Below are 22841 nucleotides of genomic sequence, written 5' to 3'. Positions count from 1 at the left end.
GATGTTGCAGCTGAGTGCTATAACAGCAAATAAAACTTGTAAAAAGGAGGGGGAGGGTGCTAGGCCCGTCACCCGATCAGCTCTCCTGCACTCATGGAGTCCTCTCTCCAGGAACCACAGGCACAGTAATGCAGTTTGCATTTTATGAATGGGCTTTAAAAGGCTGACCGTGGGGTTGAGTAGTACTGTGGGATAAAAAGGAAGCACAGTGATACCTGTGCTGTTCTAGATCGACCCCTTCGTGCCTTAATGGGATGTCACAGGCTCTACACCATGCCTTTCATTTTAGGAATGGTATGCAAAATGCAGGCACAGTGTAAACATCACATTGTCAAGCAAATGCAATATCCTTTGCCCTTGCTGGTCCAGAGAATGAGGGAGAGCTACTATCAAAGGGGATGAGTGGTTTGTTTGCTCTCCTCACAATTCTGTCACCGATGAGTTGCTTTCAGCGACAGGATCACTAGTGTGACGAGAGAGAGAATATATATGAATATGCGAGAATATGCCGATTGTAATCTAGAGTTAGAGGCTGCCCTGTCAGCTGCCTGACCTCCTGTGGAGAGCACACAGTTTCCACATACGAAATAACAGAGCCCTGTAGTTGTTTGTTACTCGTAACTTGGACCTCTATTATGTGATACTGTTCTGCACACTCAGGAGGTATCCTATATTATCAGCATGAAGTGTGAGCATCATTGGACAGCTCACTTCTATCTTGGAGGGCCTGGTGCCATCCTCTATATTTCATGTTTACCACTTTCCCTCTTACCACTTGCACTCTGAATTAGCTTTCTGATCTTCAGAAAACAGCGCTGCTTTAAAGTCCTGGTACCAGACATATTTTCTCATGTCTGCCTCCTGAGTAATGTGCAAGTGTAACACCTCTCAGATCATATCCCTCTGACAGTACCTTTTATCTCTTTTTTTTTTTCTTCTCCTCCATAAAAGGATGGCACCACCTATATTCATGCATTATGCAGGATCTGCATATACTGTGTGGACTGAAGTGCCAGCTCAGAGATGACAGTATTCGTAAATCCTGGTGCCTGTACAGTCTTTTGCTGCATTCACAGATAATGGACAGAGATCAGCCTCTTGCCCCGCCTTGCACTCTTGTGAGTTGCTACAAAGTCACAGTATACATTCTAAATTAGAAGGGGAGAGGAGATTCCTCCTGATCTAAAAAGAAAAATCTGCAACAGATATAATGATGGCAACATTCATTTTAAGAGGAAATGATAAACGGCAACAGCTATGAAGTAAAGCAGCCTCCCAAGTTCTCCCCATATGACTGAGCGCTAGGCTGTTCTGACAGGTAAAGCTTGACATTTCTGAGTAGTGTTGGGGTCTACGTGTTTTCTTTAGAAGTTACTTTTAAACTAATCGCATAATAAAGAAAATGCATAAGCTGGGGTTATCTAGGGTAAAAACAGCAAGAATTCGGTTCATCACTGCATACCATTCGTGTCTAATAAATCGTACGTGTACACATCAGAACGTTGTCATTCCAACTGATTGTTTGGTGTCTGCACTTTAAAGTTCTTCATAAATGCTGTAGTGTTAATTATTCTTCCTTTATTTTTCAGCAATGCACCGCTTGCTTTTTCCTCCAAAGTATGTTATATTAAGTATCGTGAGCCATCGAGCGTTGGTGTGGCCCAGCATCTAACAAACACAGTTTTTATTGACAGAGCTCTCATAGTAGTACCCTGTGCAGAAGGTTAGTATTCATTACCCTTTCAGTCCCCTTAATCTAATGATATATGTTCTATTAATGTTCTATTCATTGTTCTATTTCTTGGTTAGTTTGATCTTTTTTTTTCTTTTCTTTCCAAATGACATTGTACTTTTCCACTATGAAATGTTCTGAGTAATGGCTTTGTGTGCTTTCTCTACTGGTGGTTCCTAATAAGTAGGTACAGTTGGCGTACATCTCTAGTATCACCCATCAGTGATGTCAGCCACACAAAGATTTCATGTTAAATTTGATATATTAGATACATCACATTTACCAAGCACTGTGTAGTATTAGGATCTTCCTGGCTGGATACAATGTGAATTTTGACAGATTAAATTTGTGTAAAAAAAACAAAACACACACCAAAATTTGCATTTGGCTTTAGCAACATACCCCCTGATAGGTCAACATGTCATTAATAAAAAATAGTTGTCATTTCTCCGCAGTGCCTGTCAACAAAAATGACAGTTGGAATCTACCATTATAATTTCGGGTTCTGGGGAAATGAACGCCAGACCCATAGAGAGCCATAAAGTCTGCCTTACAAAATCTTTGTCTGTGACCATTATGAGAGTACCGCATGGCCTGAGGTTTTCTAAGTCTGATGGGTAAAATTAGTCTTTTTATTTTGTTACCAGTGTGTCTGAATAAATACCCGCTACAAATGGGTAATGGTCACGGCCTCTATTTAGTTCTCCCATTGATGTAAGGACGTGAGGCCAGTTCTTCTATCATACACTTTGATAGATTGGACTCAGAATGAACTCTAAGATGAGCAAATGCAAAATATTTATCTCTTGCAACTTTCTTTATTGTATCTTCTTTCACAATGTCATTTTTTGTTTGTTGCTGTTAATATTTTATTCCTCTTTGCTCTTTTTGGCTTTTTTTTTTATGTTTATTTTTTCTAATTGCTTCTAATGTTAGCATGTGCAGAGCAGTCATAGAACACCTTAACCAGTTCCTAATACTGCCATGCTAGACCTTACTGGCTGAAATCTGTTGTGACTGTGTATCAATATCAGACCATTAAAGGCAGTAAGAGGCTTAGCTCTAATCTCTTAAGGGCAGCACGATGGAAACACGTTTGTAATATATTCGTGAAGCAAGCTCGCACAAACATGGTGTGTGGTCCAGGCTGATTTTGCAGCTTGTGTCCTGACAAGTTTATGGATAGCCCACATGTAGGAATTGTTACCACTGATCAGCATTACATTGAAAGGGAGAAAGTGTTTGTCCTTGTGTGAGGTCTCCTGGTTCCAGCCTTCTCTCTTTGCTCCTGCATAGGGCGATGGACACTGGTAAGCCCCAGATGCAAGTGCGTGTCAATAAGAAGGGGAAAACCCGAACCCACTTTTACCAAGGTAGCTCTGCATGTGACCAATGTCGTTTTTAGTGTTGAAGGGGTAGAACCTCTGTCAGGACTTTATTGCCTTCTGTTAACCTGTGACAGGGGTAGGCAAACTCTGGCCCTCCAGCTGTGGTAAAACTCATCATACACCTGTCTCTGGAAGTCATGCTGTCAGTCTTGCCATGCCTCATGGCTTTTGTAATTGTGCTGCAGCTGGAGGCCTGTAGTTTGCCTACCCTGCCCCATGAGGATCCCTCACTTCCTATCCAGGTAACAGGTTTCAAAACAGTAAGAGAATGAAATCTCTTCTATGTAGTCACAGACAGCAGTTAGGGCTGCATTCACATGGAGCTTTTATCTGTGTTTGGGGATTCTCGTAACAGGAATCCCAGGTGTACCCATTCAAGTTTGGATAGATGATTGTCCCTGGCTGCAGGATGTATGTATCTAGTGACAATCTTCTACCCGAAACCATGAGTAATCATACCATGTGTGATTTTATGTGGATTTCCACTGACAGATGCGGTTGCTGCTACCCTGTCATTAACTTGAATGGGTACGGGTAGGCAAGAACTTATGGATTCTTGTGGCAGGAACCCTTACATTCATATAAAAGCCACAGCCTATACAAGGTTTAACCCTTTCCACCACAGGCAAAATGAAAGAAAACATTTTGGCTGGAGTTGGGCAATAATGATCAATTAAATTGATATTTAAAAGGATTTCATTCAGTGAGTAAAGTTCTCCTTTTAGTTCTGGAATCACTGAGGTAACCATCTAGCAGTGAGTAATGTGTAAGTGATAATCTGTAATGATACTAAGGCTCCATTCACACTAGAGCGGCTGTCCGCGCTTATTCGGCTGTACGAATATGCGCAGAGCCACTCTAAACAGAGAAAACAATGTACTTTCATGTGCATTGTTCAGACTATTGCGGGGACCGCGCGGCCCCACATTAGTGCAAGCAGCGGATTCCGCACGTCCGCGGCTATATAATAACCAGCGTTTTTGTTCCGCACAGAATACCGTGCGGGAAATGCAATCGTATGTGAATGGAGCCTAAGAGATCTTTGAAATAATTTATAGCTGTAAGAGTTCAGATGGCTACAAAGAAGAGAACACAGGATATATAAGGAAGGCTGCCGTGTATCCTAGGTATAGAATACAGGGTTTAGGCTACATGCTTTCATGAATGGCATGTTTTTGATGGAACTGCACCAGAGCTGTGAAAAATACAATGTGCTATTATTTATTTTGTTACTACCAGAAACTGAGAGAGTATTCCTGATTCCTTTTGTCTCAGTAGTGAATGAGCATATAAATAAAGGACTTGTGGGTAGGATTAGAAAGTGCTGGAAGACTTGTGTAGAAAATTCCCCTAAATGTCCTAAAAAGCATGAGGGGGATCAGCGATTTGTCAAGCCGATGAAAGGAGGATGCTAATCTGCTCACCTGACTCCCATCTGATCTGCTGTCCTGTCATTTGTTATAACTGGCAGAGAGTTCAGGAAGAAAAGCTTTTCCTAGCAAGTTTCCTGGCATGGCACACCTTTGTTTAGGGCTCTCTGGTATGTAGCCATAAAATGGTAAACCTGGTTTAAATCAAGCTAAATTTTTCAGGTAATGCGAGTTCATCTGCAGTAAGAAAACCCAGATATCATTGCAGAGATATCAATACCCAGCTCTATCATTACAGAGGGTAGGTTTCTCGAAGAGCGCGAAGCAATTATAGCTACCCAAACACATCAGAGCTTATTGTTTACTTTAAAAACACGACTGCTTTATTCTGCTAATGGATTCTGTCTTTCCACAATGGAATTCTCTTTAATTGTTGCATTGTTTTTTAGTGTTACTATTATCTAGTGTCTGGTTAATGCCTTTTAATGTTTTCCTGGATAGTGTTGCCTGCCCAGTATAGAATGTCCTATACTCCTCAGCGTCATCTATTATTATTATTATTATTATACAGGATTTATATAGCGCCAATAGTTTGCACAGCGCTTTACAATATAAGGAAGACGTTACAGTCACAATACAATTTAAGACAAGATGGTAAGGAGGGCCCTGTCCCTGAGGGCTTACAATCTAAAAGGGAGGGGTGATAGTGCAGTGCAAGTGGTGTGGGCTGGGTGGAACACTTATAAATTGGCCCCTTAATGTAATATTGAAATGAACAATTCCCCTTATAGTCTACTTCTACCCGAGAAGTAAAAATGAATTTTTGATTGAGATTTGTTGTGTTCTGTGGTAAATCTAGGACTAAATGTCCTACTCGGCCATACCGTTCTGATTTTAATCAAAAGCTTCCCCCTTGACTAGTAAAGATTGAGATACTGTGGTGGGCTTGGGTGGGGGATTCTGACTTGGCATGGAACCTTCAGGCCTGGATTTCTTCTGCCCAACTGTCAAGGTAACGTATTGTAACCCACCCTTTGCCACTCTGGGGTGTTATTTGGCATAATAGCAAAATGCATGTGGAGATACCAATCGTTTTCTATAAATGCCTTAGAAAAAGTCTAAAATGTTTCAAGCTCTTAGAGTAAATCCGACAAAAGAAACTCTGACCCGGTCTGGAGTGCATTGTCTGTCTTTTTTTTTAATTCATTTAAATGTCTTGCCGTTGCAGCTGGAAAAAAATTCTAATGTACACTGGTAATGTCATAGTGTCTTTAAGCTACTGCCATAAGTGTGAATTGCTGCTTCAAATGTGCACCTGATTCATAGGCAATGTTTGGTTTGCAATACAAACTAATCAGAACAACTCTAAACATTCATTTTCTTTTATGTCCATATTTCAAAGTAGATGGATTTTAACAATTTGGTTTTGTATGTTTTTTTTTTTTTTTTTTCTTTTCTTTGTGTGATTATATGTGCATTATTAGATGACTAGCCTGGCCAAGGCAGACCTGTTACACATGCCTGAGTAGGGCACTGTTTGCCATGCCACTAAACCTGCCGTCAAAGGGAACCTTCATGTGAGGATGAGCTCGGAGTCTGACTACCGAAGATGGACGCCTTGTCTCTGTGTTTTTTTGTTTTTGTGTTTTTTTGTTTTGTTCTTTTCCTTTTTCTTTTGTTTCTCCCAATTTTTATTTTATGTACTACTTTCCATACTTCCTCCTCTTTCCCTATGCATTTATAAGTAGGTGTTATTACCTGGATGTCTACGTTTTATTGAATGATCAGCAAGTCTTGCTTTCACTTAAAAAAAGAAATCACTGTACAGGTAGTAATATTACAATGCCTCACGCTCTAACATCTCTTATAGAATTGGGAATAGTTTTGTTTTTTTCTCTCTCGTAGTTTTCCATGTTAATGTGAGTGTGCTTACCCTCTTACTCTGGTGTCCTGTAAATTTTTTCCCTTTTTGTCTGTATACACAATTTATGGCTTTTACTACAGCAAGTAGCAAAATATAATCTGTCCTAGAACAGCTACAACTCATTAAATCAAAGGCTTGACCAACCTCGGGGGTTGCGGTTTCCCACCACCATTGCTTCTAACTTGTGTTTGGTTGGTTTATAGTTTGACACACTTAATTCAAGAGGATCTTTAGTCATATTTTTAAAATGACAACAAAGACACCTTTATAAATGTTTAGTAATGACAATCTACAAACACATACTTCTAGATAATTGCCGGCTTTTTCATTTTGCATGCCTTGTTTTTCTTTTCCTCCCCATTCTTCTCACTGGCCATTTTTACTAGGGGCAGAATAATATATCTCCCTTTACTTCCTGGAACTCTGGCCCATGTGACTCGGACATGTGACCATGCACATCATCCCAGGGGAGGAAAATGCCTTTCTCTGAGATCTCATGAGATTACAGATGAGATTTCCCAGCAATGCCCTGCTGCTGTAACCTTTCCGGGATGCAACGCTTGGGCACATTATATCACTAATGCTCCAGAGGACCAGGAAGTGGAAAAACAATTGTAAGTAAAAGAAAAATGTTTAACGAATGTAAGATGATTTCATATCCGCATGCGGAGCTGCATGCTGATGTGATTTTTAGTGAAAGGGGGTAAAGGTCCATTTTAAGCATGGCTTGTTCATTTCTTGGTGCAGCGAAAGCCTGATGTTTGCCCTTAGAGCTGCACAATATGTTGGGTGATTAGTTGGATAGTTAAAGTTGCTTGTACATTATAGAACACCAAGAACAACAGGGGTTGGGCACTGCTATATATACTGTTTACATGTTGTACTCTTTAAACCATCGAGATAAAAGTGATGATCACTTTTTGTTAGATTCTGGAGTGTTAAATCATGTAGCAGCAGCTTGTATGTTATGGTTCCAATAGTGAGATGGTTGCACATGAGTCTCCAAATCTGAACACATGGTGTAGCCATTAGGAGGAGGCCCTATTCTGCCTTTTGAATTTTGAATTTTTTTTTTTAATGTGGAGAATGCAACAGGAAAAATAGGAATATGCTAATGTGGGCAGCAAAAGACAGACCTTTAAGGTAGGTGGGAAGAGTGATGTCCGGCTGATCATGTCACTGGAGTCCCCCAAAACATAAAATTCACTCCTAACTCAAATATCACCATTAAATGGACTGAGCTTTTTAACTCTTTTGGTGAAATGTGTTTAAAAATGTTTCTCTGTTGGACATTATTCACCTGAACTAGTCATCTGGGCTATAGGTTTTTGTTCTTATCGCATTCTATCTTAAAGCCCAGTTTAACCCATTTGACGTGTTACTGTAATGCAGTCAGGCTGCAAATACAGTAATTAATATCCCTCATTTTTACTTTTTAGTTGGCTAAGTACTACAGCACTTAAGAGAATCGCCTGTTGTACACAAGCCTTGGCCCAGCTCCCCTGTGGCTGAACACAGCTCTAATCAGCATCATTTTTGCTACCTGAGCAGTGCTTTTGATTAGAGCAGTGTTAAGGGCTGCTGTCGTAAATCTGGGCTGCTGCAGCAGGCCAAATGTCAGGCCTTTTTAACCCCTACTGCAGCAGATAAAAAAAATAAAAAGTAAAGGCATATTCAATATTGTATGTGCAGCCTGGATGCATTACAGTAATAAAATAAGAGGGTTTGAATTGGCTTTAAGATGCAGCTAACGTGCTCGGAACACACCATTTTACATGTTGCTGTGTTTTTAACTATTTTACAGTGTGCCATGCTCTTTTATACTCTGTTTTATAAGATTTAGATTAATGTCATTCTAATTACAGTTTGGCTAGCCTTTACATGCATTGTTTTCTCTTGTTCAGTCTGCGGGCTGATTGGGAGAAAATCCTTTGATTCCTCTATCCATGTTAAACTGTTCGGATACTTCAATCTCCTCTGCCGGTTATTGTATTCAACACACACCCCTTAGTGCCTTTTGTGTATTTGTTTGTGATCTGTGTAGTAATCCAGCCTGAAAAATCTCCCGTACTTTGTCTCTGTGCAACAATGTCCTGTAATATAGACCGGTTACTAGGGATGCACCAATACCAGTTTTTACCAGTCATGACCCACCTCCTGGCTTCCTGATTGGCTAGGTGATGCGAGGCAGCCTGACTTTTTGACCAATCAGGAAGCTGGGCGGCTAGCAACAAGTGCAGCCAGCTTCCTAGCCAATCAGGCAGGTGGGTCCTGACCAGAAAAAAACTGGTATTGGTGACCAATCAGGAAGCCAGACTGCCTAGCACGAAGTGAAGACCGCTTTCTAGCCAATCAGGAAGCCGGGAGGTGGTGCCATAACCCACTGCCCGGCTTCCTGAATGGCCTGGACGCTGGCTCCATGCTTCCTCGCAGCACTGCCAGTCAGAGGAATATCTCCCTCTGACCAGAAGTTCTGGTATCAGGTACGTATTGAGTATGAGTACTTGCCCAAATACTCTGTATCAGCACCGATACTAGTATCAGGGCATGCCTACCAGTTACTGCTGCTCTCTCTCCATGTCCAGGGTGACTGGTCTTGTATCCGTTCCCTCCTGTAGTTTTCTACAAGCAGCCTGTAGTGGGAGGAGCTGTTTGGTCCCACCCACAGCTCTGGCCTGTGCACAGGTAAAATATAGGTTTTCATCATTTGGTGCACACAAAGTGGCTTTATATCCTTTGTCAACATTGTGGCTTATGTGTATTATAAGTGTTTGTGTATTATATAAGTGTATGTGTATTATAAGTGTGTGAAAGTTTTTGTGCCTGAACATAAACTTTAAAGCAGAACTCCAGGTATTTTTTTATTAACCCTTGCAGTGGTGTTAGCCCCATCCTGCAAGGGTTAACTGCTCATTTGTGTCTAGGTTTAAAAAAAAAAAAAAGAAGAATTGCTCATCCAAAGCTCTGAGGCAACTTCTTCTTAGACCGGTCCCTGAAATGTCTCTCCCCCCTCCACTGCAGCGGTCTAGGGTCCCGAAAATCACCACATTCTATACACAGTGTATAGACGTGAGGATGCGGAATAGGAGGGGTCAGGCTGGTGGGAGTGCCGTGACAGCTGGCCGGCTCTGAACTTTGGGTGAGTTTATCTTTATTTTAGCACCTAGACACAAATGAGCATTTAACCCTTGCAGTGCAAGCTTAGTCCCACTGCAAGAGTTAATTTAAAAAAAAATACCTGGAGTTCTGCTTCAAAGCAACTCCTTTTAAAAACTCAAAATCAAATCAAAATAGTCCAGAAGTGCCTGAAGGCATACTGACTTGCCCGGGTACCTGAGCGTCCTACAGGACAACCAGTATTTTTTGGGTATAGAGTGCGTTAAAATGACGTAGCAATCCATAAATCGCTAACCCCTGATTATTTCCCTTTTGAAATAGAAAAAGAGATTGAGGACTCAGTTTTATTTTTTATTTTTTTGCAGCTCCTGTTGAATGAACAGGAAGCCTCTATACTGAGTGCTCCTATTCCATTCATAAACTGAGGAGATAATATCAGTCCCAATTGGTGACACAGTAACTATATACTATGTCCTTATTTATTTACACACATCAATGTGATCAGGACCGATTACGCTGATGTTTGAGCAGTACATGGAAGGATCAGCAATCCATGCTATATTGTTCCGCCCTCCCGCAACTCTCCTTCTCCCTGCTGCCACTGTCAGTCCTGACAGCTTCTCTGCACCCCGCTGGGCACCGGAAGCTGCCTTTGTCTACACAGGTGGGGGTGAGCAGCGGGGATTGGGAAAGGGGACTCAGACCTTGCAGCCAGAGCCCAACAGCGAGGAGAGAAAGCTGGCGATGCACCGCATTTCCGGCCGTTTTGTTTTTTTCTTATTTTACTATTTGCATTTTTCCCAGAGTACTGTTTTCGGTCAACATTTAGGTGCATCACTTACACACACACCAGGGCTAATTTAGATGGGAGCCATTTAACCCGGAGGAAACCAACACAAGCACAGGAAGAATATGCAAACTCCATATAGACTGTTTAATCTTTTATGGGGACATGAAACAAAGAATCTGAGTGTTATAGGTATTTACTCCATTCCCTTTTTCCCTCCGGTTTCTATCAATAGGCCCTGTAATGTTTTTCACTGTCTCCAAACTTAGTCTTTCATAATCCAAACTAAAACCACCATAACAGTTTTTTAGTAGTCTTTTTGTTGTTGTTTTTAAATGGCATGCTGGTCTCAGGTTTTTGTCGCATAGTACCTGCTCTGGCTTTAAAATAGAAATTCAGCTGATAGAATGGGGAAGGTTAGAACGCCTGCGTCACCTAGAGTTCTAAACTGACTTGATGAGTCTGTCATCTTTGCTGGTTTGACTTCAGGGTTACCTTCCCTTTGTTATTATCTGACGTGAATCACTCGTGTAGACATACAGTCCATAAAGCAAAGTAAGATGTATAATCACTCTGGGTTGAGCCAACAGTGGTAGTTGCTCAGGTGCAGCTCAGTGAGGAGTTCTGGCAAGTTTAATTGAGTTTGTTTTGCTGCAGTATTAATGTACAACTAGCAAAGAAAATTCTCCATTAGCCAACGCACCTATACAATCTCTGCTCCAGAAAGTCTTTTTCGGTTGGAGCAATGCAAAGTAGTTTCTTCAAATAACTTTTCCACGACACAAGTTATTTGTTTCCAATAATGATAACGTTATTCTGTAGAAAGCCTTAGTATGTCTTTTAGTTTAAAGCTTAATTGTTTCTCCTTTTAATGACTAGGTGAAGTCATTTGGTTAAATAAATGACAAAGGTATTTCTTGTCTTTAAAATTAGAAGTTACACTTGGGCTTGGACGCAGTCACCACACCTACATTAGGGTTCAAGTTCTCTATACATTGTGCAAAAGACTTTGACAGTTCAGGCAGTTTCACCATTAGTCTACTGGACATCTGCCAGTATTTAGGAATATGACAACTCTTGCAAAGATCCAGTAACAAACAAATAATACTATAGCTCCAAATGATGACTCTGTATATAAAATCTGTTATTGTGCCCTGCTCATGCCAACCGTTTAGTAAATTTAGCTTACAACAAAATCTGCTAGCATTCTTTTCAGACCTATATGCTAATATATATGTCTGATTATATATCACTAACAATGACAATTTTAGTATTGTGTATACCAAAGTGAGCTAACCATTGGTTGCTTGATCAGCTATAGTACAGAATGTGGACAAATTCCAGTAGTTCAACTCTGTTTTGAATGTTTGTAGCAGTTTTCAGCATACATGTGAAGAAAGGGGAGATTTTAGGCAGACTTTGGAGAGCGAATAGAGGCAGCACTGTTACTTCTGCCAGACCTTGATGGACCACCAACATAATTGGTGTTGGTATTGGATGGAAACTCTGGCTATTTTACCCAAAGGTAAGTTGTTGTTTTGTTTTGTTTTGCTCTTTGGTGATTATACCTTGATGCAGTTAGAGTTCAGCACTACCATACAGTTGAATAGCTTTCTAGAAGTAAAATGGTGGTGATCACATTCCTGAACAATTGCTTAATTTTTTTTTTGTTGGGCTGGTCATAGACATTTGCATATTTCACTGAGAATAACAATCAGTGAGACTTCTCTTGTTCAGATGCATCATAGCACAGTTGGGACCCACAATGTCCGTGGCTCAATTGCTTGGTATTGGTATAGAGCTAACTGTCCCCATAGAAAAGAATGATTGTCGCCTGCTCAGAGGCTTTCCTACAAGTTTTGTGATGAGTGCACCTGATGGTTGCAAAGTCTTGTTATTGGCCTGAATGCCAAGCAGTGCTTGAGTACATTGAATTGCTTGCAAGGATAAGTCTCCTTACCACCCTTTCAAATGCACAGTACTCTAGCTACCTTGTTGCTGTATTTGCCTTTCTATGCAAAATAGGATGCTTCTTTTTCCCCCCACACCAATCTTATAGTAGGTCTGGGCAAAATTGGAAAAACAATGCAGCACATCTCTGCAATTCTTGCATTTTCCTATGTTATATTCTTTCAAAGTGCTGTCAGTATAGAACAATAACTGTTGATCCTGCCAGAAATATTATGCAATCCTAACTTTCTTTGCACTCTGCTGCACAGAAATCCCTAGCAGTGTTCCTATCCCTGCCCAGTTCTCCTCAGCTGGACTACAGAATTCCTCCTCCTTGTGGTATGACAGATCAGCAGGTGTTTTTCTGTACTTGGGCATTTTCCTATGCTTTGTATCTTGAGAAATGCTGTATGTATTGCAGAGATATAATTTTTTGTTTGCTTGCTAAACATACACTTTACCTCCATGGGCTGTCTTTAGAGAGTACACAGGGGTCTACTTATCAATGTTTTCACTCAAGCTGTACACATTTTTTTTTCCAATGGAATCCAGTTGAGAAATGTGTAACCATAGGGTGAAATTTGGGTAAAAACATTGAGGAATAGACCTTGTGTTCTTTAAAGTCTTCTATCCAAGTGGTCTAACCTGTTTAAAGTGCCCATTGATACTTAATTCCTGAATGCAATGAAAAAGTCCTGAACAGTAATGTGCTTGCTACTGCAAAAGATCTCGTTATACACTGCTACAGCCACCGTGGATGTAATTCATGTAGGCAAAGGATATGAACAAGGAGCCATATAATTTGCTTGCGTTCATTTCCTGTTCATAATTTAGGCCCAGCGGCTATGTTGTCCCTGATTTGCCTTGCATGATATTAGCTAATGTACCATAACACATGTAAGTCTTTGTACTCTAGGGACAGTGATAGCACTGTAGCTTGCAGAAAAATTAGTGATTGTTAAAACCAACTTTTAAATAGGATATGTTTTTATTTTATTTTTTTACTCTTCCATGTTTTTTTCAATTTCTTTTCATTATTTATTTGAACAAATTTGGAACCTTGCAATTTTTGGGGATGAAACTTTAAAAAATGTTCTTCTTTTCTGTATCTGATGTTCTGTGTGCTATTAGTGATGCAGCCAACACGAACGGTTGTCATGTGTAACACATCTTTCGATCAGCGTGAAAACGGCGCCCTGGGAAAAGGCTCCATGCTTGATATCGTTTGGTTCATGAACCATAAGTTTCCAGTACAGGTGACCCATAGCACAAAGTGTTCAATCATTGTCTATACAATTTTATAAGTAATATTCCATTGATGAGATTTAGTCTTTCCAGTTTCCCTCACTTTTTTATTTAATTTCCGTATAGATCAGGGTAATGAACAAGAGGGGGAGAAAAATATCTTAAGTTCTTATTCTTTCTTACTAAGTATTTGCTAGTTCTTTTCGGTTTGATTTATGTAGTTAATTAAAATGAGGCAGTAGAACATCTTACATTGTTTTTTGTTAACATTGAGATTTTGCCTCTACAGGTAAAATACCAGAAGAATCTAAGGCTCTCTCTCTGTTGGCTCCTGCTCCTTCATTATCTAGCCTGCTTCCTGGGGCCGGCCTACTACCTATACCTACGCCTACTCCCACCCCATCTCCCCTAGCTTCTGTGAGTATTTCAGTACGTTTCTAAAATATGCGAGTGATTTGAAAATGTAAGCACCTTCATTTTAAAAATCCCCTTTCTTTATTTGCCGTAATGGCTTTTGAGGGACACATGAAGTCTTTCACCTTGGGTTACTGCCTACAAGAGGCATAGACAGTGGGAAAACACAAAAATAAAATGGCAGGCCAGCCCAGGACAACTCCTTGAACTACCAGCATGTCCTACTTTATTGCTAGTGTCCTAGGAGGATGGATGTCTTTTTCTTCCAGCTCTGCTGTTGGAAAAACTGACCTAATTTTGGTAGCACTTCTTTTTATTTTTTTCTTCTACTTTTAAATTTTTTTTTTCTCAATCAAGACACTTTCCTATATTTTTATAGCTTATAACTTTTAGAGCTTGGCTTTTGTTGCAGCTTCTCAGTGACCGCTCTGTCTGGCTTTTAGAGTACCACACACAGACCCTGGTGGATTGGATGTTGTGAGTATAGCCTGGGAGTGACCGTCGAGCATGGAGTTTAAATGCAATACATTGGGCTTTTCAGATTCCGTTTTGGTAAAAGATTGTGGCGTAGCATTTTCCAGGTCCGAAGCTGCTGGCATTTCCTTAGCGCTGGCCCTGTCTCTGAACACTCACTTTTTGAGTAGGCCGGTTAACCTGAGTACCAGACGCTATCTCATTTACTGAGGACACTGGGCGCCTTTAAAATTCTCTGTTTCATCTGTTGGAGGGCTGATGTCATCTGCTAGGTGGAGTGTGGTGTGCGTTTTCATTCTGGCCTTGCAGCATCTAGGAAGCATTTCCTCACTGTTGCTCCTTGCAAGAGCCATGTGGAACTGCGATCTTCAGTCCATTCCTGCTTGCCCACTTATGTTGTCGGACTATCCCTCGTGCTACCAGCTGCCTGAGTTTTGGGAATACCTGAGGCCTTGCCTCATGCCGTGGTTTTACTCTGATTTATCCTTATTGGCTTCTTAACCTCAGCCACAGAGACTCTGGCTGACTCTGAATCGCCCCAGTCTTTGACTGATGAGCTTGCCCCTGTGGAGTTTGTCTACTGATATCACTCCCAAGTCAACTGTTTTGGCTTTTTATAGATGTGGTGCTAGACCTCTCGACTGCAAGGCCATCCATCCAGGAGTCAATTGGGCAGCGCCACACATTTCTTATATTGCGAGGCAAGGACTCCTATATGGGACGACTCCTATCTTTTCTCCACTCTGACTTGGATCAACATCTGGTCTTGAGTCCCACCATCACTCTAATGATTCTCTTGCAAAGATCACTTGCCTCTTACTCCTTTGTGAAAGCTTTGTTCAGGGGGTCACTTGTGTTTCCTAGTGGCTTTGTTCCCCTACGGCTCTGTAGGATCTCAACCTAGTTTTGTCAGTTTTCCAGAAACTCTTTGAACCTCGCAGGAACATTCCCCTGTCTACTCTCACTCACGGGCTAGGTTCACACCTAGGCGATTTATCACGCGGATTGGGTCGCGCAATATCTCACAAAACACAGATTCACATTGAAGTCTGTTCACACCTGTGCGGTTTGCCCGAGAAAAGGTGCAAGAGCGATTTTCGGGCGGTTGTTGCGCGGTTTGGGACCCATAGACCTTTCTATGCATTGAAAACCGCACGATCGAGAAACGAGCGAAAACAGCTCGGCATCTGAATCGCCTACGTATGAACCTAGCCACAAGGTTTCCTTCCTAGGCGAGGTGGGTTTCTGAGTTGGTGGCCTTATTCTGTATAAGACCCTTTCTTGTGCTTCACAGAAATGAGGTTGTCTTTAGGCTTAAAACCTCTTTTCTCCTTAGGTGGTTTCTTCCTTCCACCATAACCAGGACATTGTTCTCTCATCTTTGTCCTGTTCCACAACCTCCCAGGGAGATTCCCTCTATCGTCTGTGAATGGTATGTGCTATTTAAGTATATTTCACAGCTTCAACTTCCATTAGATAGACTGTCTCCCTGTTTGTCATTTCTTAGAGTCCCGAAGGGGACTACCGGCTTCACTCTCCACTCTCAAGGTGGATTTGCCAGCTCATTGCTCAAGCCTATAGAGCAAAGGACAAGGTCCCATGCTTCCTTGTAAGCAACACGCTATTGCACACTCTACTACACACCTCTTCAACATCAGGTATTTGTCTTCCAGATCTGCAAGGGTGTTACCAGGTCCTCGGTTCACAGGTTTGTCAGGTTTTACCAGGTGGGTGTTCAGGCCTAATCTGATGTCAGCTTCAGTTGTAAAGGTCTTCGGGCAGCTCTGTAAGCTCTGTTGTGCCCCCCTTTGGTAACCACCTGTTGTTTGTGGGTCTGTTAGTGTGGTTGCGGTTACCCACCCCTCAGCTTGACTGCTTTTAGACATCCTGAATTACCATCCTGTGTCCCTTTTTAAAGTGCAATTAGGACAATAAGATTTTCAGTTTGCCCTAAAATCCTTTTTCTTGGAGTACCTTAAAGGATGCAGTTTCCTCCTCCCTGTTTTGATGATCCACTCCTAGTATTGCTTGTGTGATACTAGGCTGCCCTTACAGCTTTGTTTAGCCAGTGGCCAATCTCCTAATGTCAGCAGCATAACACTATGTACCTGCATTATCATCCTGTGCTCCTTAATGTATTTCAAGGAAAGGAACTTGCGCTAATTAAAAATCGTAACTCTGGGGTTTAATCTCCAAAATTAATTTGCTGATTTAATTTTGGAATTGTGTTATGACCATAAAATGTAGTGTATAAACCATTTCAAATGGAGTCTGGCTAGCCCTGCAAACAGAGTGGAGGTTTCCCATGTATTCCTATATAGAGATTTAAGTCCATGGTGAAACAAAAGCAGCTTGAATGGGTTGATGTAGCTTAGGTGACCAACTGCAGTTGAAATGCACCCGTCAAGGAATTCTGGATCATCTAAAATGGAACTCAAAATGATGCCGTAGGGCCGGTTCACACCACAAACTCCGCGTTCCAGTGCGTTCAGCCTCTGCAACACAAGCCGGCCGGCTCCCTGCTTTCAGGGGTGGGAGGGGGCGTGCCGGTGCATTGAAGTCAATGGCACCGCAGCTAGTGCGATCGCCCGCACCCGGAACGCAGGCACATTAGTGCTTGCGTTCCGGTCCAGTGCGATCTGCAAAAATAATGTGCCTGCGTTCCGGAGAGCCGGCCAGCTTGCGTTCCAGAGGTGGACGCGGAGTTTGTGGTATGAACCAGACCTAAAGCAAGCTGAATTTGCCCTTGCCTGACTCAAGTCCTTAGGTCGGTGAAGTGAAAGTGACTTTTAGATGGGGCTGCAACTAATTATTTTCATAATAAATTAGTTGGCTGACTTTATTTTTTTTTTACAATTGCACTGCACTGGCACGCACGGCATTGCGGTACCCTGCATTCCAGTACGGGCGATCACATTGTGGGTGGGAGGTGCTTTTGGGGTCCATTGAAATTAATGGCACTGCAAAGCACCTCCTGCAGCAGAATTTGTCAGGCCGAAACCAAAAATTACTTTTCCCAACTTTATAATTTAAAAAAAAAATAATTGTATTGTAAGCACATGGCGCTTGAATAGCTTCAGCCCGGGATTAACAGCTGCCAGTGCCAAGATTCCACAGAAGGCAGCTGAATGTAAATACAGCAGGTAGTGGGCGGGTGCAATAACCAGCTATTGGGCATTTCACATTGCAATAGCAGCCTGGCTATTGCACCCGCCCACTGTTGCTATGCCCTTCTCCCAGCATGGAGGAGGGAGAGCTAGGGGGTCCAACCAACTAATCGCTCATGAGAATAGTTGGCAACTATTCTCATCAATTATTATAGATGAATCAATTAGTTGGTTGCAGCCCTACTTTTAGATGCTCACAGCTTGTGTTTGTAGTAACCTCTGCATCGATAGATGTAAAAACTGTATTTGAAAGAAATATATAGTGTGAGGATAGACTGCAGTTGTACTTTAAATCTACTATTACCATTTCGATTTTAGCTGGCAGTTATATCAGTATTTTTTTTTTTTTTTTACTTATAGAGAAATTGTGTATTTTGTGTTCCCATTTTGATACCCATTATTTATTTTGGCTTCCTAGGTTCTGAGAAGAGAAAAAGTGGATGTGCCCTTGGTAAGTACACTACGAACTGTTATGTTTGGTGCTGAAATTCAGTGTTTTTTATTCTGTTTTAGTGTTTTTAAAAGAGCTTAAAGAAGAAAAATGAAATAGTTTATATAACACACACACCCCCCAAAAGGTAAGGAGAGGCAGGGACCAATGTGAATACAAACCAAGAGTTTCAGCTGCTGGTTGCTTTTTTTTTTTTTATTCATATGCAATATTTATTTGCCTGACTAAACTTATACATACATTTTGTTTTGCTTTTACCTTTTTCAAATTCTTTGCAGTAAATCAAGCAAACCACCCAGTAGTACATTAGTGTGCTTTTCCTCATCAATAATGTGTTGTATACAAACTACTTACAATAACAAGACATAGAAAATGGTACATATACACCGATCAGCCATCATATGATGACCACCCGCCTAAGGCCCCGTTCACATGTAGCGAATTATCGCCGCGATATCGCGAGAAGTCGCCGGCCAATGCTATTCAATGGAGCTGTCTTAACTCCATGTCGCTCGTCGCGGTCGCAAGTCGCTTCTACCGGACCCTTTTTTCGGCGGATTTTGCGCGATTTTGCTTTTTTTCTATGGAGCCTGACGGAGAAGGTCGCGCTACCGTCGCTGGAACGTCGCCCCGAAAGTCGCGCTATCCGCTGCAAAAGGTATGTCGCTACATGTGAACAGGGCCTAATCTTGAGTATGTCCACTTTTTACCTCCAAAACAGCTCTGACCTGTGGAGTCATGGACTCCACTAGACCTCTGAAGGTATGCTGTGGTATCTGGCACCAAGCCGTCAGTAACAGATCCTTTAAGTCCTATAAGTTGGGGCCTCCATGCATCGGACTTGTTTTTCCAGCACATCCCACGGATGCTTGATTGGATTGAGATCTGGAAAATTTGAAGGCCAAGTCAACACCTCAGTCTTGTTGTGTTCCTCAACCCCTTTGTGACGTAGAGATACACACTGTACGTCCCATCACAAAGTGCCTATATGACTTGCCACGTACACTGTACATGACAAGTTATTTAAGGCTCTGTAAGGCTCTGCCGTTAACCACTGATTCTCAGCAGTTACCAGTCATTAATGAATGCCTCAGTATTGAGGCATTCATTAAGGAAATAGTTATAATAGGTCCTAGGTGTCATCCTTGACTCGGACCTCACCTTTCTTCCCCACATCCAATCCCTATCCAAATCCTGCCGCCTTCACCTTCGTAACATCTCCAAAATACGCCCCTTCCTCACCAAAGAAACTGCAAAATTACTCATCCACTCCCTTGTTATCTCTCGTCTTGACTATTGTAACTCCCTCCTCATTGGCCTTCCACTACACAGGATATCCCCCCTTCAGTCTATAATGAATGCAGCTGCCAGACTCATCCACTTGACCAACCGCTCAGTGTCTGCAACCCCCATCTGCCAATCCCTGCACTGGCTTCAACTCGCCCAGAGGATAAAATTCAAAATATTAACAGTCACTTATAAAGCCATCCACAACTCTGCCCCCGGATATATCTTAGACCTTGTCTCAAAATATCACCCTAACCGTCCACTGCGCTCTTCCCTAGACCTCCTGCTTTCCAGCTCCCTAGTCAACTCCTCCCATACTCTCCTCCATGACTTCTCTAGAGTCTCTCCCATCCTCTGGAACTCTTTACCCCAACCTGTCCGTCTGTCTCCCACCCTGACTCTCTTTAGGCGTTCCCTGAAGACTCTTCTCTTCAGGGAAGCCTATCCCACCTCAACCTAACCACTGAACCATCACATTCTCAAACAATTCATCCCCACACAGCTACCTCCTCATGTATCATTTCCCCCTCCTCTTTCAGATTGTAAGCCCTCAGGGGCAGGGCCCTCCTTACCATCCTGTCTTGAATTGTATTGTAATTGTAATGTCTTCCTTACATTGTAAAGCGCTGCGCAAACTGTTGGCGCTATATAAATACTATGTAATAATAATAATATTTAAGCTTTTGTAAAAGCTTCTTTCTTTCATTAATGAAATAATGAAGCCGTTACATACAAATACGGGATCGCTAAATGGCAATCCCGTATTTGACAGCTGAAGATAGCAGAGTGAGTCACCTCTCTGCTATTCGTATTGACAGCTCCATAGACTGGCCCCTTTTTTATGATACATTTCCGGCACAGAGATACATTGGGGGGAATTTATCAAAGCCTCTTGGATCATTTTTTTAATGTGCAAATCTTTCTTTTAACATGTACCCCTGTTTTCTTCAGAGCTTGCACTACTTTTTCAACTGCATGTTTTTTGCACCTTTTTTTTTGCATGTGTTTTCATCTGCACTTGTTCTGGGCTGTCTGAAACTGGAGCATCACCTAAGAAAACACTCACAACTTAAGACGTCCCCATGACCACTTCTTCAAGATGCGACAGTTAAAGTGACATTAAACCCTCAGATTTTTTAACATAAACCAATACTGTAATGTGTGCCTTACTGTAATCCATGGTAGTTTCCCTTCTCTTTGCTGCTCTTCCTTTTAAATCCTCAGGTCTTCTCATGCTTGGGAAGAACTTCCCTTTTCAGCTCAGGGCCTCTTCCTGTAGTGCTGGCTCAGGTTTCAAGCCTATACAAACGTATACACAGACACCATGTATCCATTCCTGAGACAAGGCAGTCTGCTGCAAAACAGAAGTTCTGCAGAGCATGAGAACAGATACAGATTTAAAAGGAAGAGCAGCAAAGAGAAGGGAAACAACCATGGATTAGTGTAAGGCACACATTACAGTATTGTTTTATGTTAAAAAATCTGAGGGTTTAATGTCACTTTAAGCTTTTTGCCTGAAGTTAGAAGTCTTCGTTCTTGGAGTCTATTAAACCTCATTTATCAACAACATTACACTAGCTTGATAAATCTGGTGCAAATATATTGCGTGCAGGTTGAAACACTCGCAATTGCTTTGATAAATTCCCCCCAATGTATCTCTTTGCCGGAAATGTATCACTTCTGATTGTCTGAGCAAGTTTAAAGACTTTTAGTGAGATCTGAATCTGACATGCTGTCAGGATCAGTCTCTAAGGTTATTATTAGCTGTTCCTAATGCTGGGAACACACCTTACAAAGTCTTGCGATGGTTGTAAGGTACTTAAAACGTACGATCTGCCTATCTTGGACAGGCAGATCGTACTTGCGATGATCACAAGCCGCGCCCCCCTGGGGGGCGGGCTTCCGATGACCGCAATGCCGAACTGGCAGTGTGCGCTTGCTTACACCGGCCCTTCCGGCTTTTATCGTACCAACATGCTACACACCCGCCGAACATCGTACGATGCTTGGCGGGTTTTCGAACATGTTCGTAATTTAAAAGTCGTGCGACCTTACAGTAGTAGAGGTCGCACGGCTTCCACAAACCTTACGATAATCGTACGATCGCGGGATTTCCCGCTATTATCGTACAATTATCACAAGGCACCTTAAGTTTGGCAGCAGCCTAATAATAGCCAAAAATTTTAAAAAGTTAATTTATCAAGCAGTCATAGTGATTGCTTGATATAAACTGACAAAGCGTTAAAAAAAATTGTGTAAAACTAAATTAGGAAAATAAAAATGATATATAAATATATTTTTTATACTATAATTATAAAAAAATTCTAAAAAATAATAATAAAAACTTGTGAAAAAAGTGTTTTCTTTTAGTTTTTTCTTCATTTTTTTAAAATATTTTATTCAAACTAAGTGAGGCGTAAGGTACACATGTTTGATATAATTATATAGCCCTATCTGTCCTCTAAAAAACAATATATAATATGTGTGGGTACATTTAGTAAGAAAGTATATTACTGCTGTGGAAGAATCACAGCAAAAATTTAAAAAGTGTCAGTCATTTATGAACAGAAACTGAAAACTAGCTCAGTCATGAAGGGGTTAAACCATTCTTGAACCATTTTTGAAATGTGTCAGGGTACATTATCCTGCTAAAAGAGGCCACTGTCATCAGGGAATACCGTTTCCATGAAGGGATGTACTTGGTCAGCAACAGTGTTTAGGTATGTGGTACGTGCTAAAGTAACATCCACATGGAAGGCAGGACCCAAGCTTTCCCAGCAAAACATTGCCCAAAACATCACACTGCCTCCACCGGCTTGCCTTTTTCCTATCCTAACAGACCAGGCCACCTTCTTCCATTGCTCCGTGGTCCAGTTTGCACGTTCACGTACCCATTGTAGGCACTTTTGGCGGTGGACAGGGGTCGTCAGCATGAGCACCCATTTCCAGGTGCCATTGTAACTAGATAATCAATGTTATTCACTTCACCTGTCAGCGGTCATAATGTTAAGGCTGGTCAGTGTATATGCCTATTTGCACATGCTGTCTCTCTCCCTAGTGACTGAACGTTGGTAGTAGTATGTATGCAATTAGGGATACACAAAAAAAGTCACTTAGTTTCTGTTAAAGCTTGTCCAAGAGTTCATTGTAAATGGGTCTCCCAATAATTAGGTGCTACAGTAGAGGGATTCTGGATTTTGTCTGTCTCTCCTCTCATCTATATTCCTTCCCGTGTGGGTGTAGCCCTGTCCACTTACATCAATTTCTATGAGGGAAACATTTCTGTCTGCAGACTCTAGATGGCAGCACATTAATACCATAGGATCACTGTGCCCAAAAGGTATTATACACTATTGTTGATTCTTATTCACACAGCCGCTATAAGGCTTGGGTCCAGTATAGAGCTGCCCTAAACAATGGAAAGGAAGAAAATTAATCCCCCCCCTCTCTCCCACCTGTCTCTCTCTCCTCCCCTCTCTCTCCTCCTCCTCCCCTCTCTCCCCCCTCTCTCTCCTCCCTTCCCCCCTCTCTCTCC

At 41.7% G+C, this 22841-nt stretch overlaps 1 protein-coding gene across 3 annotated transcripts in view; it reads left to right on the top strand.

The window, feature by feature from the left end:
- SREK1 (splicing regulatory glutamic acid and lysine rich protein 1) overlaps positions 1-22841 on the top strand; it is a 40152-nt gene that overhangs the window by 4788 nt on the left and 12523 nt on the right. For all 3 annotated transcript variants that reach the window (XM_018569384.1, XM_018569378.1, XM_018569370.1), the window contains exons 2-4: positions 1590-1723; positions 13803-13930; positions 17987-18019. In XM_018569384.1, coding sequence (XP_018424886.1) covers positions 1590-1723; positions 13803-13930; positions 17987-18019 — 295 coding nt within the window. The remainder of the gene's footprint in view (positions 1-1589; positions 1724-13802; positions 13931-17986; positions 18020-22841) is intronic.

The sequence above is a fragment of the Nanorana parkeri genome, unplaced genomic scaffold, assembly GCF_000935625.1.
Source record: "Nanorana parkeri isolate BGI_ZX_2015 unplaced genomic scaffold, ASM93562v1 scaffold34, whole genome shotgun sequence".
Taxonomy (NCBI): domain Eukaryota; kingdom Metazoa; phylum Chordata; class Amphibia; order Anura; family Dicroglossidae; genus Nanorana; species Nanorana parkeri.
This window is presented reverse-complemented; position numbering and strand designations above follow the sequence as displayed.